General features: G+C 51.5%; 1 protein-coding gene across 2 annotated transcripts; it reads right to left on the bottom strand.

Annotated features, from left to right (window-relative positions):
* Positions 1 to 14,244: 14,244 nt before the first annotated feature.
* On the bottom strand, positions 14,245 to 16,967 carry LOC128074616 (C-C motif chemokine 19-like). Of its 2 annotated transcripts, none has more exons than XM_052670633.1 (4): positions 16,624 to 16,967; positions 16,007 to 16,546; positions 15,598 to 15,694; positions 14,245 to 15,217 (listed from the first exon to the last, which is right to left on the bottom strand). In XM_052670633.1, the coding sequence occupies exons 2-4, from the start codon at positions 16,237 to 16,239 to the stop codon at positions 15,197 to 15,199; spliced, it is 351 nt and encodes a 116-aa protein (XP_052526593.1). In that variant the 5' UTR covers positions 16,240 to 16,546; positions 16,624 to 16,967; the 3' UTR covers positions 14,245 to 15,196. The 2 variants fall into 2 exon arrangements, with proteins under 2 accessions (XP_052526593.1, XP_052526594.1); XM_052670634.1 differs by having other exon boundaries at positions 16,007 to 16,130; positions 16,624 to 16,935.
* Between the last annotated feature and the right edge of the window lie 1,188 nt (positions 16,968 to 18,155).

The following is an 18,155-nucleotide window of genomic DNA, read 5'->3' as shown; positions in this document are numbered from 1 at the left end:
TGCTATCTGGGAGAAAGCAGAGACCTCCAGAATCTTGCTCATCTGAGCCTTGCCGTGCCCCCAGCAGCCTGTAGATGTGATACAGAGGCAGCCTGAGAGCCCAGTAAGCTGTCGGTGCTTGGGGTTCTGAAGGTACACAGAGCTGGGGGCTGCTTGCTCAGAGATTCAGCTGGCGCTGGATGTGGCTCTGGAGCAGAGAGATGCAAGGCTGGGGTGAATAGCAATCTGGGATAAAGGAGAGGGCTCTGGATGCCAAAGTCAACTTTGCCTCCAAGCTGCGGAGGAGAAAAACAGGAAAGGACCATGAGAGCAGTCCCAGTGCCGGCACCTCCCTGTCCCTCCGCTGGGCCAGGGCACTTCCTTTGGGGCTGGGGCTCCTTGGTGGCTCTGGCTCCAGCAGCACTGGCAGGAGGTACTGCCAAACTCGCCTCGCCCCGATGGGTCACGGGGTGGGTGGCTGCGTGCAGTGCCTGGCTGTCTCGGGTGGCACAGATCCTGCCAAATGTCTGGGCTGGCCCTCAAGCCCTAACTGCTCTCCACCATCTCTGCCAGGACCAGGATGTTCTTTGAGCGAGGGGAGGCTGTTGTCTGCAAAGCAGCTCTCACTTTGCTCTCCTGCTGCATTCTTCTCCTTTAAGAGGCAGAAGCAGCCCCAGGAAGATCCTAGAAAACACAGAGGCATATGCATATTCTGGGGCATGGGAGAAAGGAAGGAATAGACAGGTTGATTAAGAAGGAAGGGAAGAATGCATATATTGAGGGAAGGAGTCATATTGATGTATAATGTGATGGAAGGACTGCTGGACAGAGGGAGGAAGGGATGGATGGATGGATGGATGGATGGATGGATGGATGGATGGATGGATGGATGGACGGACACCCAAATGCCATCCTTAGCATCAAAGATGTTCACTGTGCAAGGACTGGTTTGTAAAAATGCATGGGAGGCCACGTACGTAAGATCCACAGTCAGAGCAAGGACACTGTTTGGGGACAAGTTGCACTGGTGCCCTACACACCCAGTCCCCATGGAAGTGGCATCACATCTTGCACAAGGAGACACAGCCTGAAACAGTGGTGAGGCAGGTCCCAGAAATACAGCCCCAGTGCCAGGCAGAGAAGTGACATCTCAATCCCCCTTATTTCATGATGTGCCTACAGTGTAAGCAGGGAAGGCATCCGGCCCCCGGGGCACAGTGAATCCAGACACAAATGTTTTAAAAACACAGTGATGAACATTCACTGTAGATTTCAACACGTCTGCTAGCAGTGCACCTCTGCCTGGGGTCTTGAGAGAGAGTCTAAGTCCCCAGTTCATAGGAGTCCACTGAGTCATCCATACTCTCTTTATCTACCCCTCTTAGTATCTGAAAACTCCATGTCCTGAAAGAGAACAAGGCATAAACCAAAGTCCAGATTTACTGGCGCCCATATGTGGAGACTGAGCAGTCTGAGAACTCTCGCTGTCCCATCATGGGCTTCTCCCTGCAGGAACAGTTTACTTCTTTCCTTTCTTTCCACTCCCTGCCTCCAGGATGCTTCCTTGTCTTTCACAGCCTAGAAATGCCAAACAGAGGGACACAGAGATTCTGGGAGGCTGAAGCCAGCAGCTTAGCTGCTCGTTATGTTCCCAGGAAATGACTGTTCCTAACTCAAACCAGAAGCAGCATTTGGGATAACCTCACCAAGCACTGAGCTCTCTGTCTGCTTTAGTTTTGCACAGATAACAGGACTGGTGTTTAAGCAAGAGTTCATGTCTCTCATCCATCTGCCTCCTGAGCTGTGTGGTCCACAGCAGAGAGGGAAACATTTCAGGGGCTTCCTTCATGAAGTGATAGGAAGTGTTCTCACCTGCTCACCTCCCCGCAGCTGCATCCTGCTCCCCAAGGGAGCTCCCCAAGATGCTGACAAGGAAGGTACCAGTCTCTGGGAGGATGCCAGGCTGCAAGGCACCATTTGTCTAGGATATGGTGCATTCTCCCCTATTCCAAAGCATTTCCTTCAGCTCCCCATGTATTCTGGGCACCAGCAGAGCCAGAAGCCCATCCTCCTTCAGTCTCAAAGCATAGAAGGATGCTCAGACCTTACTTTCCCACTAGATGGCAAACACTGTCTTTAAAATAGCATTCAAGAAGTGAACATGACTTCCTCCGGCAGGGGAAGCTGAGAAAATCCATCCTCAGAGCAAAAGCTTGGGATTGGGTCTGGGACTGCCTGCTGCGGGGATGGGGTGGTGGGACCCCAGCACAGGCATGCCAGAGACATTCTGCTTCTCTTCCATTCCTTGGACTGTCCTTCATTCCTACTCTTGTGGTTTTGTCCCAGTCTTAGAGACCAATCTCTGGCTCAATGCATGAGACGCATCTGATCAACCCTGCAAAACACCCTGAACCATGGGCAGCCATAGAGCTAAACCTAGAAGCTTTGCTGGGAATTAATCATGCTGTGGTTTGCAAGCCAAAGTTGTGCTCAAAACTGCTTGCAGGAGAGAAAGCACCCAGCTCCATGTGCAAGCCATTATGCTAGACACAAATAAAGAAGGAAGGGATGAAGGCTCTGCAGGTGGATGTGTGTGCTTATGTAAGATCTTCTGCCAGCTCAGATGTGTTTCTAGGCTTGTGTGTGTTTGCTTGAATTCAGCCCTGGAGCATCCTATGGTCACCACACTCACCTCATGCAGAAGATTTCTTCTGTGAGTTTTCTGCTGGCCCTGGCACTGCTGCAGTATTTCTGCGCAGTTAAACATGACATGTCATAGCTAAATAAGGAGCTAACTGTGGACAGCAAACATTTAATGCAGGCAAATCATGCCAGTGCAACAACACTAGGAGAGGAATGTGTCATGTCAGCTCCATGCAAGAGGACAGGGTCTGGGGAAGGATGTTAATGAACTAGCAGCAGCTGCTGCATCTCCTCCACGAAGTGCTCAAAGCCCTGCTCCTGGCAGCGCCAGCTTCATTTGCTGCTTCCAGTGTTTCCTGCACAGGGATGTCAGTTGACATTGCTTATTCCTAGGAGAGGAGGGCCATCTGGGCTTCCTGGACACTTTCTTTGGGAAAAGTTAATGCCTTTTCTTCCTTGAGGATGGGAAATCCCTCCTTGGAAAATGTAGAAAATGAAAGGATGAGAGTGATTGGGGAATAGAAACCAACGGAGCTGGTGAGCGGCGTGTGGCCAAGGGCAGCCTGGCCAAACCCATTGCCCCACCACAGCCACTACCAGACCACGAGCAGTGCAAGCAGAAGCCCTGCTGGCTCACTTCACAGCTGGGCTCCTGGACAATGCTTGTGACAAAGGGATGGTGCTGGGCTCTGGTGTGTCCCAGTGCCCAGATGCTTCCCAGTTCCTCTGTCCCCGGAATCAGCAGAGCAGCAGTTCAGCATGGATTTGGCTGTGTCACACTGCACAGTGTGATATAAAGATCCAGCAGGGTTTGATACAGGGAAAAATATTTGGTTGCCCAACCTGGGTGCCTGCATCAGAGAACCTCCAGCGCCCCCCAGTCTAACTGATACCCCATTACCCCTGGCTATTGGCTCCACCTTTGACCTGAGCACACCAAGAAATGGGCAATTCCCCTTGCCTGCAGATGACATGGCCTTGCCATGATGTGTGTCTGGCCTCAGCTTTCCAGCTCAGGTTCTAGCAGTGGTTCTGGCCCTTTTCTGCAGGTTTTGGGATTTTTCATCCTGGGTGCTTTTCACCAAGCAAATGCTTCCTGCCTCTGTGTGGCACCTAATGGGTGACCGGCTGCCATGGACAGCATGCACCAGCATTGCTTTTTCACTCGTCTTGGGCTCATGGAGGCTGGAACCTGTTCAGGCTGTGGTCTCAAGTGGTCCCAAGTCAACCAGCAGGACAGCTGCTCTCCTGAAGCTACAAGGGCATTCAGATCCTTCTGCTGCTGCTGATAGCAGAGAGCATAGAATTAGAGAATGGTTGAGGTTGGAAGGGACCTCTGGAGATCTTTTGGCTCAACATTCTCCAGCACAAAGCAGAAACACCAGAGGAGCCGCACCACACTACTCCAGCTAAGGAGCTGTGGGATTTCAATGGTTTGCTTGTTCCTCTTGCATAAGCACTTTGGCTCTGCTCCAGGATGAAGTTCTGCAGTAGATAACATTTTGTTCCTTTCAACGCATTCCTGCTAATGCAGAAGTTCCTACACTGTGGTAAAGAAGTAGTGGGTGACCCCCTGACCTGACTTCTCCCTGACTTCTCCTGCTCCACTCAGCTGCCTGGAAGCCCACAACAGGCATGAAAGCTTACCAGGTCTGGAGATGAACAGAAAGGTAACAGTGCCAGAAGGGCTGTGCTTTCATTTCCTCCTGCAAGCAGACAATTTGAAGAAAAGACCCTGAATGGATCTGCTGCCTTTGCCAGCCTACTGCCTGTGAAAGGAAGCGAAAGTTCCCAGCTCAGGCTCCAGCACAACCTACCATAACCACAGCTGTGGTTCCCCGGAACAATAAGCCCTGTAGCTTTCCCCAAAGCCCAGCTGGGAGCCAGCAAGTAGGGAAAAAGACAAAAGGACAGTGACACATAAGGAGGCTGAGCACCATGGTGGTGGGAGATGGCAGAAACCCAAAGCAGTGTGTGAAGGGGGTGCTGCCCAGTTTTCATTTGCTGCTTAATTCCAACATCTCCCCTCTCCCCCTGACCCCGTGCTTCTTGGCTGTCCCAGGAATAACAAGGAGGCTGCAGGGCTGCCACTGATGAGCTGTCATTGATGCTGGAGGCAGGACACAGTGATAAAGTGCCTCTAATCTATCAGCAGCAAAGGATGAATTGCCATCAGCCCCTGCAGAGGTGAGGCTCGCCTCACCCTGACCTTCACGCTGCCGGCTTGCATGAAGTTCCCCATAAAATCACCGCAGCTGCGGTGGCAATTCAGTGTTATCTGGAATAGAGAAGGAATATTCTTGCAAAATGTAGGCACTGAATTACAGCCCTGGTGCAGTGCAAGAGGAGAGGGGTCAAGATGAAGGGGCAAGAGCTGCAAGTGTCCCTTTAAGGATATTATACTGCTCTGAATAATAACACAAATGCATGCAGGGCTGTGCTATCTGCAAGTCTGAGCAGATTGTAAAAAGATTGTATGAAGTACTGAGCTCTACCTTGATTATTTAGATTTGCCTTCACCTTTTCCTTCCCCCTTGAGGACAGTTACCAGGCTGAGTTTGTGTATCTTGTACCCCATAAAGATATTAAGAGCCCTTTAATCTACTGCTGCATAATCAGCAGCTTATTTTGCTATGAAGGTAAACAATGTCAGGGCAGCGTATTTGCTGTGTGTGGCTCAGAGCTCCTGAAAAACCACCTCCTTTAGCTGGACAGTTCTTTGTGCTGGCCAGCCTTGTCCCATGCAGCTGCAAACCTGGTGGGTTTTCTGACCTCACAGGGCCATGTTAGCATGGACATGTGTGTTTTCAGTCTGTCAGCAGGGACAAACTCAGGGAAAGACACTGGGCAGTGTGGCTGCAGCCCTGAGACTGGGAACTCCCAGAGTGTTCTGCTGCCCAGACAAGGCGCTTCCATTTCCTTTAAATTTCCCACTCGGTCACTGCAGGGAGAGACATAGCTCCTGTTAGGCCTGGGGACAATTACAGCACTGGAGCAGCTGGGTTGGCCCTGGGAACACTGCAGTGGAACACTGGGAGGAGGTTTCTAACAGACTTTAAAAGGCCTCCATGGTGCAATTCTGAGGGGACAGTGGCATTGCTAGGAATAGGGAGAGAGATCAGGCTTCCAGCAAGCTGCAACATCACACAGCCCACAGGTAAGACAGACTTGCTGCCTACACCTCCCAGCAGTCCCTGTGCGATTTCAGGGACCCCTCTCTCCTCAGCTGGATTTGGAGCTGCCAGAAGGAAGGACCTGGCTGCTTTTTGCTTTCCTGTCATGCTAGCTGATGCTTGGAGTCCTCTCCCCTCTGTTTCCTGTAACAAGGGATCCACAAGCACACTCTGCCTCAGGAGGGCACAGGGCCAGCCTGGCTTATCAAACGCTGAAGAGCCAGACAGGGACTTTCCACTCTTAGCTACTGTGCCCTGGTAGGAATACCAGCCTGGTACACTGCATTGTCTTTGGAGATTTCCCCAGCTCCCATGCCCTCTGCAGCCTTTGCCCTCTTAGCTGTTCTGCCTTCCAGCTTCACTCCTTCTGACGACTTTTTGCTGGCCTTGGTCATACTCTGGAAATCCTGAGTATCAAGGATTTCCCATTGGAATGCTGGGAAGGAAGGTGCAGACCCTTCTGACCTGTGGGAAGCCCCCACAGACCCAACCACTATGGCGACTTCCTTTGCAAACAGCAGAGAAAAAATTCACTTGGGAACTTCTGAATTGGACTCTGCCCATTCTGTCCGTGATGGTCCATGTAAAGGTGGCACAGAGCTGCTGGCTCTTCATACAGCTAGTACCTGCTCTCATACTTTCAGAGGAAAGGCTTTCAGAGGAAACCCTCTGTAGCAGTTTCAAGCCAAAGCACTGCAGAATTACCTGTCCTTCCTCTTCGTGCTCAGTCTGGCATTGAGAGCAGCTTCACTGAAAGAGAAGCAGTAATACTGAGCAGACTGAGGCTGTTCAAGTACTGGCCCAGAAAGGGGAATGATTTGGCTGGTGGGCCTAGAAACCTTTTATTACTGCAACCAGCCATACCTTAAAAGGAGCAAGATCCAGAGCAGGAGAAATCCCTTCCCAGAAGATGAAGTGGTTCTGGGAGCAGGAGAGCAATGACCCCCCTGGAGCCCAGCCAGAGCTCTTGTACAAAAGCTTTGTGAGGTCACGTTTGCAAGGGTCAAGGCCCTGCTGGAAGAAGTTGTTCTGTGCCTGCATTTGCCTGCAAAATGTATAGAAAGGCTGCAGCCTTCGCACTGATGAATCAAAGGAGGCAGAATCCCTCAGCACAGCTGGGAGCTTCTGCTCGGCACGGGCTTGCCCTGGCAGCTAGCAAAGCCATGATGGATGGCCCGGCGTGTCCTGGCACACTGTGGCCCCACAGCACTCAACTTGAGACAGCTGCAGCACAAGGAAGACAAATGAGATCCAGAGAAACCCAACCTGCTGTCTGCCCCCTTCATCTCTGTTTACATCTGCTTTTTCTTTCAAGGCCATGTATCTCCTTTGTTTAGGAGTGTGTGTTGCTCTTGATCCAATTCCAGATATTTTCTGCTAAAGCTTTTCCTCATTCTCTTAGAGCACTGAGCATGGAAACTTTGAGGCCAATTTTGTTTAAAATTCCCATGCTTCATACTCTTTAGAATCATAGAATCACAGACTGCCTCAGCTTGGAGAAGAGCTCAAATCCCACCCATTTACAACCCCTGCCATGGGCTGGTTGCCCCCACCAGCTCAGGCTGCCCAGGGCCCCATCCAACCCAGCCTTGAGCACCTCCAGGGATGGGGCAGCACAGATCTTGGGCAGCAGTGACAGGGTGCCACCGTCCTCTGAGTCAAGAATATCTGAGAGCACGCAGCTCTCAGATATACAGCACAAGGCAGAGAAAGCCCCCTTCACCTGCTGGGATACTGACAGACCTGAAAAATACAGAAAAGAAAGGATTTTGAAACGCTGCCCCACGTTATCCAGTCCACCCTGTGCAAAGCCAGGGCCAGCACAACTCAGCAGGTTTTGACTGTAAAATCCACAGCATTTCCTTAGCTGACCCTTCTAGATAAGTGGAATTTCCCCCCGGCATCTGACCCCAAGATTTCCTGTGACTTCTTGTCCTACCAGAAGTGAACTCAGAAAACAGTTTCTTCACTTTTTTTTTTGCAGCAGGCTTTTGTGTATTTGGACACCATCTCATCCATTCCTGGAAGCAGGGTATACCCAAGTTCCTTCAGATAGTGCTTGGAGGTCAGAGTATTCAGTCTCCCATCAAACATCAAACTCACTGCCTATCTCCAAAGCCCTCTCAAGTGGATGCCCACCTTCCTGGACCCATCTCCCACTCTTCTCCAGAACCACCTCTCCAACAAAATTATGTCCAATATTTTTGCTGAATGTAGCTCGGATTGAAATGAAGGAGAGAAGGGAACAGAGCCTGGCTGCATTCCTTGCAATCCAGAAGACCTGTACCCACTCATCACAGAACCACAGAATGGTTTGAGTTGAAAGGGACCTTCAAAACCATACAGTTCCAGGCCCCCTACCACAGGTAAGGATGTTTCCCAACAGATCAGGTTGCCCAAAGCCGCATCCAAGCTGGCCTGGAACATCTCCAGAGATGGGGCACTCACAGATCTTCTAAGGAACCTTCTCCAGCACCTCATCATTCTCATAGGAAAGAATTTATTCCTAATATCTAATCTAACTCTACTTTCTTTCTTTCTTTAAAGCCATGGTCCCTTGCCCTATCACCGCGCTCCTGGGTAAAGAGTCCCTTCCCAGCTGTCCTGTCAGTGCTTGCACTGGAAAGCACCTTCATCGCCTTGCTGTCTGTGCTCCTTTTGATGCAGCCCAGGACATGATTGACCTTCTGGGCTGCAAGCACTCATTGTCAGCTCATTGTGTGTTTCTCTTCAACCAACAGACCCAAGTCCTTCTCAGTGCTGCGCTCCATCCATCCATCACCCAATCTGTATGGATCTTTGGCTTTGCTCTAGCCCAGGTGCAGTACCTTGCACTTGGCTTTTATGAGGTTCACATGTGCCCACCTCTCAACTTGTCTGAGTCCCTCTGGATGGCAATTCTGTCCCTCCATCATGCTGCCTGCACCTTTCAGCACCCACAGACTGGCCTCATCCAGCAGCCATAGCACAGTTCCCATTTCTTCACACCACTGCACCTGCTGCCAAGCTGGGCTGCTGGTCTGAGCACTTCATGGTATAAGACTGACTCATAAATGGCTCTTTGTAGGGATTTTTTGCTTTAGTCTGCACAAACACTGTTTTAAACACTGGTCTTCCAGCACACAAGCGTGCCAGGAGATGTGAATTTTTGCAGCAAGCCACCTGCATTTGATTTGCTGTCAACAGGGTTGGATAGCAGTTTAGCTTGAAACCAGGCCAAGGTGGAGAGAGCTTCCCTCCTGCCATCCCCCATCATGCTGCAAATACCTTCTGCTCCTGGCCCTTTTTCACTGAAAAGAAGGCATAGTTCTCTAGCCAAGGTGTAAACTGCAGATCTCCAGGACCTGCCCTGCCCATGCCAACCAAACCCAGCAAACAGCAGTGGCACAGCATGGGCTCAGCCCAGTGGACTTCAGCCCTGCCTCTCCCCCAGGACAGGCAGTGAAACCCCATGGGCATCAGCACTGGGAATTCCCTGCAGGCAGCTGGCTCCAAATTCTGAAGCACTTCGCATCAGCTGAGAAATGAAACCAAGCACTATGAGTGCTGAATGAATCTATAATTGCAGTGTATCCGAGACACTTCTGCTTTCATTCTTTGTAAGACAGTGGCTGCTATCTATCCTTTAATATACTGGTCAGTGCCTTTCCAAAAATCACAGCATCTAAATACAAGATGGGAAATTACAGTTTGCAGAGCACTGCAATGAAAATTATTCAAGTTTTTCACCAGAGATCACCTCAGAGGCTCAGAAGACATTTGACAGTGTTGCTTATTTGGAGCAGCATCTTCCTAGAAACAGTGGAAAGTCATGGCTTGAGAGTTTGAACAAGATTAAAGAACATGTGTAAACACAGTTGTGTGCTTCCATTGTGGGGATGGTGCACAGCCCAGCAGAGGAGAGTTTTCCCTGCTAGCACATCTGCAAGAAGGAAACCTTTCTTTCTGTGAGAAAGCAGAGAAGAGTGAGACGTGCTGGAAGAGGCAGCAGATGGGGCTGCAGGTGGTGACCCTCCCAATGGCACAGAACAGCTGCCACATCCCTCTAAATAAGCACACGATGGCCAGCAGATAGAGCTGGGAAGAAGGGATGGAGGAACTGGGACAAAAGCTCCAAATTTCCTCTTCTTCCCAACTACCCAGCCCTTATCCCATGGTTCTCCCTCCGATCTGCTCCCAAGCGGATCTCAGGGAGCAGCTGGCTGTTCCTCAATCCCCTTCCAACCCCATCCAAGCTAGAGGTGCCCACCTGCTCTGTATCTCCTACAGCCCCAGAGCCATTATGCCATACAGATCTGCCTTTATATTGCAGAGCACTTGAGAGAAAGAGAAGGAAGTTTTCCCTAGCCCCCTGGCCAGGAAGGCACACCAGTCACAGCCTTTCCTACATGGAAAACATGAAGAAGAGGTGGGAAGTGACACAGAAAATGGAACTAAGCTCCTCATTAATGTCTACCACGTTGCTGGGAGAGATGGCTCCTGTGGAAGGTACTTTCCAGAGGGTTCTGGCAGCAGGACAGATCTACTATTTGCTTGTCCTCCTGGGCTTTCTCTTTCATCTCCAAGTTTTACTGCTACCATCCATAAAGAGAAGATGGGTGCATCGGTGGCAGAGAGGATGGCCTCCCCTCCCCTCCCTTTCCAAAGGGTACTGTGGGAGTGGGTAAGGGTGCACCTGGCTGGTGGCTGAGCCTATTCTGCACATAAAACCATGGGGACAAAGGTCTTCATGTCAGGCAGCTGCTGGGCTTCCTTTGACTGCAGGAATCTGGACCAGGAAGAGCAGCCTGGTTAGTCCCCTGCTCCAGGCCTGCTTAGAACCAAAGAATCAGACCATGATTTCTCCAGGGCACTAGGCAAGGATCAAAGTCATCATGTGCACAGGAGAAGAGGGCACATCCCAACATCCCAGCCTGGCCGCTTTTGGGGGCTGGCAGGGTTTTGCTGCTGTTCCTGTCCTCCAGTTGATGCTTTTCTTCTGCTTTCCCCTGTATCCACAAGCACGACCAGCTATGAAGATCAAGCTTTGAGGAATCAGTATTCAGGTACCAAAAAACTCCCACATCCCTTCTTCTATCATTAAGATTCTCCCAGTACCTTTCTAGCTTCAGGAAGTGCCTGTGAGGCACACTGGGGTGAGAACCCCAAATCCTGCCAGCAAAAAATGGATCTTTGCTCAAAGTGGGTTTGCCCAGCATCGTTGGAAACCCATCTCTCTCCTTTGGATGGGCTGGGTTTTTTGTTGTTATTGTTGGGAAAGATCTGTCTGTATAGTCAGGTACCAAAAGTCAGAACAAAACTCACAAGCAGATGGAGAAACAAAACTAAAAGCTCTGGGCTGGAGGTTGGTTCTCTCCCTCTTCCTAGCGGGGCTAGGAAGGCAGTGGGAAGCCCAGGGCCAGCATTTTGGTGAAGGTGAATGGGATTCATCCAGCCAGCCCCTATCCTGGGCAAGGAGAGCTGGATCCGCTCACAGATACAAATTTTAGTGTTTGCTGATGGTGTAGGCTGGATCATACCACCAGAACAGCCCAGCTGCAGGATAAGGTTTCAGATATAGAACCCATGGGAGGAGCAGTTCTGCTCAGAGCCCCACAGCTTGTCCAAAGTTGCTGTCATCTTCCCACAAGACAAAGCCTAGCAGAAAGTATCCAGATAAGCAGCACCGGAGATGACGCTCTGGGACTGAATGAAGAGCCAGAAGGAGCCTGGGTAGGAGAGATGCCAAATCCGGATCCTCTCCATCACCCACACAAGTTGCTGATTAGGCAAGAGCTAACAGCACAATGAGAAGGAACCAGCAAGGCTTTTCTCCTCCTGGGTTCCCACTCAGCCCATCTGTCCACAAGTCTCATCTCCCCGAACAACCCAGACAAGTCTCTGAGCACCTTCAACTGGATCCAGTGCTGGTGCCAATGGAATTGTGCCCATGGAGTGCAGCCTCTTCCATGGCACCAAGTGGAGAATATAAGCACCATGGAGGAAGCTGGTCCTTGCACTTGGACACTAAAGTCATAGCAGATCACACCTGACCTGTCTTGTGTCCACTTGGAAGGCATCTGTGGCAGCTTTTACAAGCCTGGAAGATGGATGCCACATCCCTGGAGGCATTCAAGGCCAGGCTGGATGTGGTTCTGGGCAGCCTGGTCTGGTGGTTGGCAACCCTGTACATAGCAGGGGAGTTGAAACTAGCTGATCACTGTGGTCCTTTTCAACCCCGGCCATTCTATGATTCTATGATTCTGTGAAAGAGAAGAGCTCTGATGATCCCAGCATTTAGACCTGGGGACATAGAACAATGCAGAGCATGTTTGGTTTGCTTGTATAGGTACAGCCTTGCCTTTCTTTCCTGGCCTTGAGAACAGTAACCAGAAGAAGGGCTGTTTTGTCAGCTCCCTTGGAAAGCTTTCTATTTATAATGACTTTTGAGTCCATTACATGAGAAATATTTTTGTCAGGAATTGATAAAGCTCTCTGAGTGATTCAGTTGACACTCCAGAATACTTCATATCAAAGTGGTCTGTGCAACAAAACCCTGGACCTACTGAGGGCATGTCTGCATCCCAGAGTGACAGGTCCCAATCTCCCACTCTGTGGATGCAGAGAGGCTAGGCAAAGAGCAGGAAAACACAACTGGAGAGAAAGAGATAAACAAGAGGACTTGGAGCACTTTTACTGAAATTGTTTCTTGGCTGCAACCCAGCATTTTGCTGCTTTCTCCAAGGACTGTGACCTCTGAAAAGTCATCGACTTTTTTTTAACATATATCAGAAAAACTCACTGTGCTGTTTTGTTGGTTTTTTGTTGGTTTTTTTTTTTTTTTTTCAAGTGTGGAGTCCTGCTGGCTTGGAAAGATTCCCCAAAGATAGACTGAGGAGCATGGAGAGCTCCAGGGTTCTCCCCATAGGACCATGCATGCTGCCCAGGGAAGCATCTCCTGTCCTTCCCTCAAGGTCCGCAAAGGTTGGGAACCAAGGCACAGTGCCCTAGATTCCTTGCCTCCAGCCAAGCATAGATTTGGTCTATCTCAAGTTGAGCCCACCAGCTGCAGCAGCTCAGCCTGGGCACGGATCCATGCTGAGCATCCTCCTTCTCCCTGCTGCGGCCCCTCGCATGTCATGGAGTGAGCAGCAGTGTGGCTCTGCCAAAGCAAGCACCAATTACACTCCCTTCCCACTCATATCGTTTGTCTTGGCTTTTCCTCCCGTACCAGCCTTCCTCCTTCTCCTCCTCAGGATTATATTGCTGGAGCTGTCACTGTGCTTAATGAGCAGGGACAAAGCAGGGGAAAGGGCTATGGGAAAGTTACAGTGGGAGACAGCCAAGCCTGGGGCACTGCAAGTGCACATGGAGCAGAAGGACCCTGGTGGGGAGAGAACACTTGAGAAAGAAACTCTAACCACCAGCAAAGGCAGAAGCTGAACAGGAGGGTAAAAAGGCTTGGTGGCAACAGCCACCAGTTGCCTAGGCCTCCCCGTGCTGCTCCCATGGATGCATCCTGGGACAAGATTGTGGCCACATCCTTCCTGCCCTCAAAAAGTCTCCCAGGTGCTCCTAACCTGTGTTCAAATAACAGTAGTGCAAGAGCATAGTGCTTGGCTGCTAGCCTTGCCACACATAGCACCTGCATGTATGTCCCAAGCTTTAGCAGAAAGGAGCAATTTTGTTCCAACATATGTCTTGGGTGAAAGGGCAACTCCCAAGGGGACCTGAGATCATTTTATGGCAGCAAACCTTATGGCAGACTGGCTTGGTTTTAGAGACTTGATTGTACACAGCTCTGGTGCGCAGACCTGAGAGTAAAGCAACCCAGGACTCCTAACTCATTGGTGATGAGGGGCAGAAGCTGTGTCTTACCCATGGATGCACCTAGGAGCAGAACACTGGGATTTTCACCAGGTTGCACTTCCCCGAAAGCTCTTTCTCTTGTGCAGTCCAGCTGCTCACTGGTACAGAGATGCAGGCCAGTCTGAGCATGCTGTGCCTCACTTTCCCTCTACCACAAAGGCAAAGCTGCCATTCCCAGCAGCTGTACTGGTGGTACTGAAGTGGCTTGTTCTGGGAGGTGCAACACTTCACAGAATCACAGAATCACCAGGGTTGGAAAAGACCTTCAAGATCACCCAGTCCAACCATCCACCCATCACCAACAGTTCCCTCTAAACCATATCCCTCAACACAAAATCCAAATGTTCCTTGAACATCTCCAGGGTCACTGACTCCACCAGCTCCCTGGCAGCCCGTTCCAGTGCCTGACCACTCTTTCAGAAAAGAAGTATTCCTAACGTCCAGCCTAAATCTCCCCTTCCATGCTCCCTCCCACCTTTCACCCTCTGAAATCATCCCTCACCCCTGAAAGCCATTTTATCACCCTACATTCCACACACTCCCATACTCTGCACTGTTCTTTGGGCTCAAACACAAGGCAAGCCAACAACCCATAGGCTTTTCTTTTTCTTTTTATTTAACAAAATCACAGCTTTTTTTTTTTTTTTTTAAAGAAGAAAGGAAGGAAGGAAGCAGCTAAATGCTGTAATTATTGCACTGAAGAGAACTAGCAGCAAATACCTGAACACGTTGTGAATACTGCTCCTGCATCATTGCCAAGAGCAATCTTTGATGATGGTGGCAGGCTTAGGGACCGAGAAGGATGGCAATAACCCTGAGTGATACCCATCACCACTCGCATCCTGCAGGCCAAGCCATGGCCAAGTGGACACCAGTTGTTCCACAGCACCCAGCAGTGCCAGGATGGGACATCTCCCCCAGTGCACCTTTGCCTGTTCCAGATGCCAGCCCTGACTCCACTCCACCTGTCAGGAAAGTGAACTGAGAGAAAGCTGCAAGGGAGTGAGGGCTCAAGAGAGAAATTGTACCACCTGTTCCCTGAGAACAACATGGAATCAGCACGGTGGCAATGGATATCCCCATCTCTCCCATTCATCCCTGTACAGTCTTTACTGAGTAGCCCTTCCCAGGGATATAGAAGGGCTCAGGCTTGAGGCTGATGTTGGAAACCTAAGGGAACAGACCAGTGATGGAAATGAGACCACAGGAAGGCTGAGATCCCAATAAACTCATCCGCAGATCAAATCAACTCCTCAGCCTCAGTAGTGGCAGGGGTGATGCTGAGAACCCTTGAGGCCAAGACTCCTGTCAAGCAGCCCATGGCTTGGGCAGATGCACATTTCTCAGTCACAACAGTGGCAGAAAGGAGAAGAAAGAACAGAAGTGCTGTGCCCAGCACTGCACACTGACACCAGTCCCAAGGAGGGCTGGTCCTGTGCACAACAGCAGGGCATACAAGCAGGGTAGGTTTCATGGCTTCACAAGCTTCAGATTCACAGCTGGGAGTCAGCGCTGCTCTGGGTGCTGAGGCTGGGCATGTGTTTCTGCATAGCTTAATTGCCTTGATTTGGGACCTAGGAAAGAGAAAAACCCAGCTGGGATGAGTGTGGATCTAAGGCAGGAGCCTTCCCAGTGCCCCTTCCCTGCAGCTGAAGTGGTTACCAGGACTATGGGCAGAGCCTGACCTTGACTGTCTCCAGAGACTGGCATCCACCACCTCTCTGGGCAAGAAGAGAGCTTGCAAAGCACCCACAAACCTCATCCCAAACCTTCCCCACGGAGGTGCACATTGCCAGATGCCAGAAGCAGGGGTCTCTGCTTTTTGCCAGTGCCATTTGCTGTGGCATCCATCAGTCCCGCTAGGACTGGGATAAGCTGTTTGGGAGCAGATCCAACCCATCCCCACGCTGTTCCCATTCCCCAGTGCATGCCTGAAGCGTGGCCCAGCTCCCACCTTCCCAGCAGATCTAGCGTCCAGCTTCTCTCGGAGGTGCAGCACCCACGGAGCTTGGGGTGGGGCACAGAGCCGCTTTCCCCTCGCGGTGATGAACCTGCCAGGTCCACAGGGGAAAAGAAAGAGATGTTCTGAAGATGTTCCTCCACAGCTTGAGTTCTCACCCACTGCCTCCATCACCGTCCTCGTCCACGTCTCCTTTATGATGACTTTCCTCCACATTTTCCCCAGATTTTCACCTCTCAGCAGGTTTGTCCTTCTCTGTCTGAGCCTCTGCATGTCCTTTCCTTCTCTTTGGCATCCTTCCCTGTTCCCCAAACCCATCTCACCCCTCCTTCACCCTGCTGCGCCTCCCTCCCTGCCTCCTGCTTGCTCCATCCCTCACCCATCATGGAACTAGGGTTCTTACACGGTGGCAGGGATGTCGCAGCCATCCTGCACCAGCTGCATCCGGTAGTCCTGCACTATCCGCCGGGGGATGGGCTTCTCGCTGGTCCGCAGGCAGCAGTCGAGGACGTTGTTGCCAGCGTACACTGGAGGAGGAACAGCATGCGTGTTATTGAGATCGCTCCTGGGCTCCGTGGACAGTGGGGCCTTGGAGTGGGGCAGGAAGACGACCGCTTGGGGGGGGCAACCCTGCATGCCTGGAGCCCTCCCCTGTCCCCAGACCAGTGCTCCAAGTGCCAGGGGTGTTCCCCTGTTGTGCTAGGGACTGGTTAGGCAAAGGAAAAAGGAAGCACGGGGGTTAAAGGAAGCACGCAGATCAAGTGTGCACAGGCTGGGCTAGGGCACAGGGGGGCAGGAATGCTCCGCCACTGTTCCCAGCTCAGTTTTCTGTTTAGGATCCTTTGCGGACTTTGGGCAGTGCAGAGTCTCTCTGGGACGGGTTACCAGCAGAGCATTCAAGAGGGCTGCTGCAAAGCCCCAGCAGTGAATCCCTGTATTACTTCTGCAAATACAAAAGCAAACAAGAAGTTGGCTCCTAGCCCTTCTGCAAGAAAAGCACCCGTAAAGCTTCCTTCTTACCATTCAGGATACATCTCTGCACCAAGAGACTAAGGCAAAGAAGATGCAGCCGCTGCATTGTGTCACTGAGTCAGGCAGAGGAGGGGCTGCAGACGGTGGTGCTCCGGGTAGGAGAGGTGAGCTCTGCACAGCTTGCTGCGATCTGTTGCTGTGTTCTCCACTGCCTATTTATCTGTCCCAGCCCGTGGCTTTCACTTTCTTTTGGTGAAGATGGGTGGGAAATCACAGCAGGCAGCATTTTGATCTTTGTGCAGTTCCCGAACATCCCGTCAGCTTTCCTTGCAGCCAGCTGCTCAGCCTCCCCACAGCCAAGTGCTCTCCCAGGGCATGTGGGCTTCGGTCAAGATCCTCACCCCTGGTCCCTGGGAAAACACTTATGGGATCTCATCCCGTGCATTTCTCACTCCCTCCTCCATGACCTCTCTGGGACATCCCCACTGGATGGGGCTCATCCCCCAGAGATGAGTGTGTATTGAAGCTGCTTGGCTGCCTTTAAAGCTTCCAACTTGTTTGCAGGAGCCTGGCTGCCCCTCCACCTCCATGCCCTCCCCATTGCGAGCACACCAGACACATTCAGAACTGCCTGAGCTTGGAGCGTCTGTGCAGCGCTGGTGGATGGAGCCTGGCTGAGCGTACATGCCAAAAGACAGTGTGGTTTCCAGGTGTCCCTGGAGCAAATGGGCTCATGGCCAAAGACAGCTGCATATCTTTCTGCAAGTGTATACTCTCAGCACATGGGCAGAAATCCCCTACGGAGGCTTGGCTGCCAGCACTCACTGCTCGTGCAGGCATCACCAGGAGCAAAGAGCACACTCCTGCTGCAAAACTTCAGAGCAGAGAAGAGACAGAGGATGTCCCTCCTTGAGGTCACTGTCAGGACAGTGCCACCAACACCACCACCCTCAGCCAGCCTGCTCCAGCCCTGGTGCGTGGTATGGGGCATGCAGCCTGTGGAAGGGACAGTGGAAGGGATCTCACCCCTGCCCCACAGGCATTTGGAGAGGTGTAGAGCCAGGGTCCTCTTGGAGAGAACTGGAGATGGGGAGAGAAGCACCAGCTGCACTCAGGGAAATGCCCATTAATATCAGGAAAAATATTTCCCCACAAGGATAGTCAAGTCTTGGATTAAAATCTCCACCCCTGCACCCTCTCCATTGCTTCAGCTTCAGCCCTTCCTTGCACCTCGGTGGAGACTGCAACACAGGGACAAAGGTCTCCTTGGGGACAGGAGATCCCTCTGCTCCTCTCAGCAGTAGGAGATAGCGAGCTGCTCCTTCCATAGTCCGGGATAGGAAGACGAACTCCAGCCATGTCACCTGCCAAAGTGCCAAAGCCAGCCCTGTGTGGCTGGCTGCTGGTGCCACCTTGTGCACGGCACTGTGCTTTCCATCAGGAGAGCCTTTCCTCCAGCTGCGCCTGTGCCCAGCATGTCAGTACTGCCGGAGGGGACAGGAGGAAGCTGGCAGGCAGAAGGCGCAGTGCAAACAGGATGTGCAAGCATAGCTGCAGTCAGACCCTCCCACTTTCAGCAC

The sequence above is a fragment of the Tympanuchus pallidicinctus genome, unplaced genomic scaffold, assembly GCF_026119805.1.
Source record: "Tympanuchus pallidicinctus isolate F22 unplaced genomic scaffold, pur_lepc_1.0 scaffold9, whole genome shotgun sequence".
Taxonomy (NCBI): domain Eukaryota; kingdom Metazoa; phylum Chordata; class Aves; order Galliformes; family Phasianidae; genus Tympanuchus; species Tympanuchus pallidicinctus.
This window is presented reverse-complemented; position numbering and strand designations above follow the sequence as displayed.

Excerpts from the sequence above, each read along its gene's own strand:
- LOC128074616 (XM_052670633.1), bottom strand. The coding sequence starts at position 16,239 with ATGCAGGGTTGCCCCCCCCAAGCGGTCGTCTTCCTGCCCCACTCCAAG. Across the intron at positions 15,695-16,006 it reads TGCGACATCCCTGCCACCGT|GTTCATCACCGCGAGGGGAA; the intron begins GTAAGAACCCTA and ends TGGACCTGGCAG. Across the intron at positions 15,218-15,597 it reads ACGCTAGATCTGCTGGGAAG|GTCCCAAATCAAGGCAATTA; the intron begins GTGGGAGCTGGG and ends TCTCTTTCCTAG.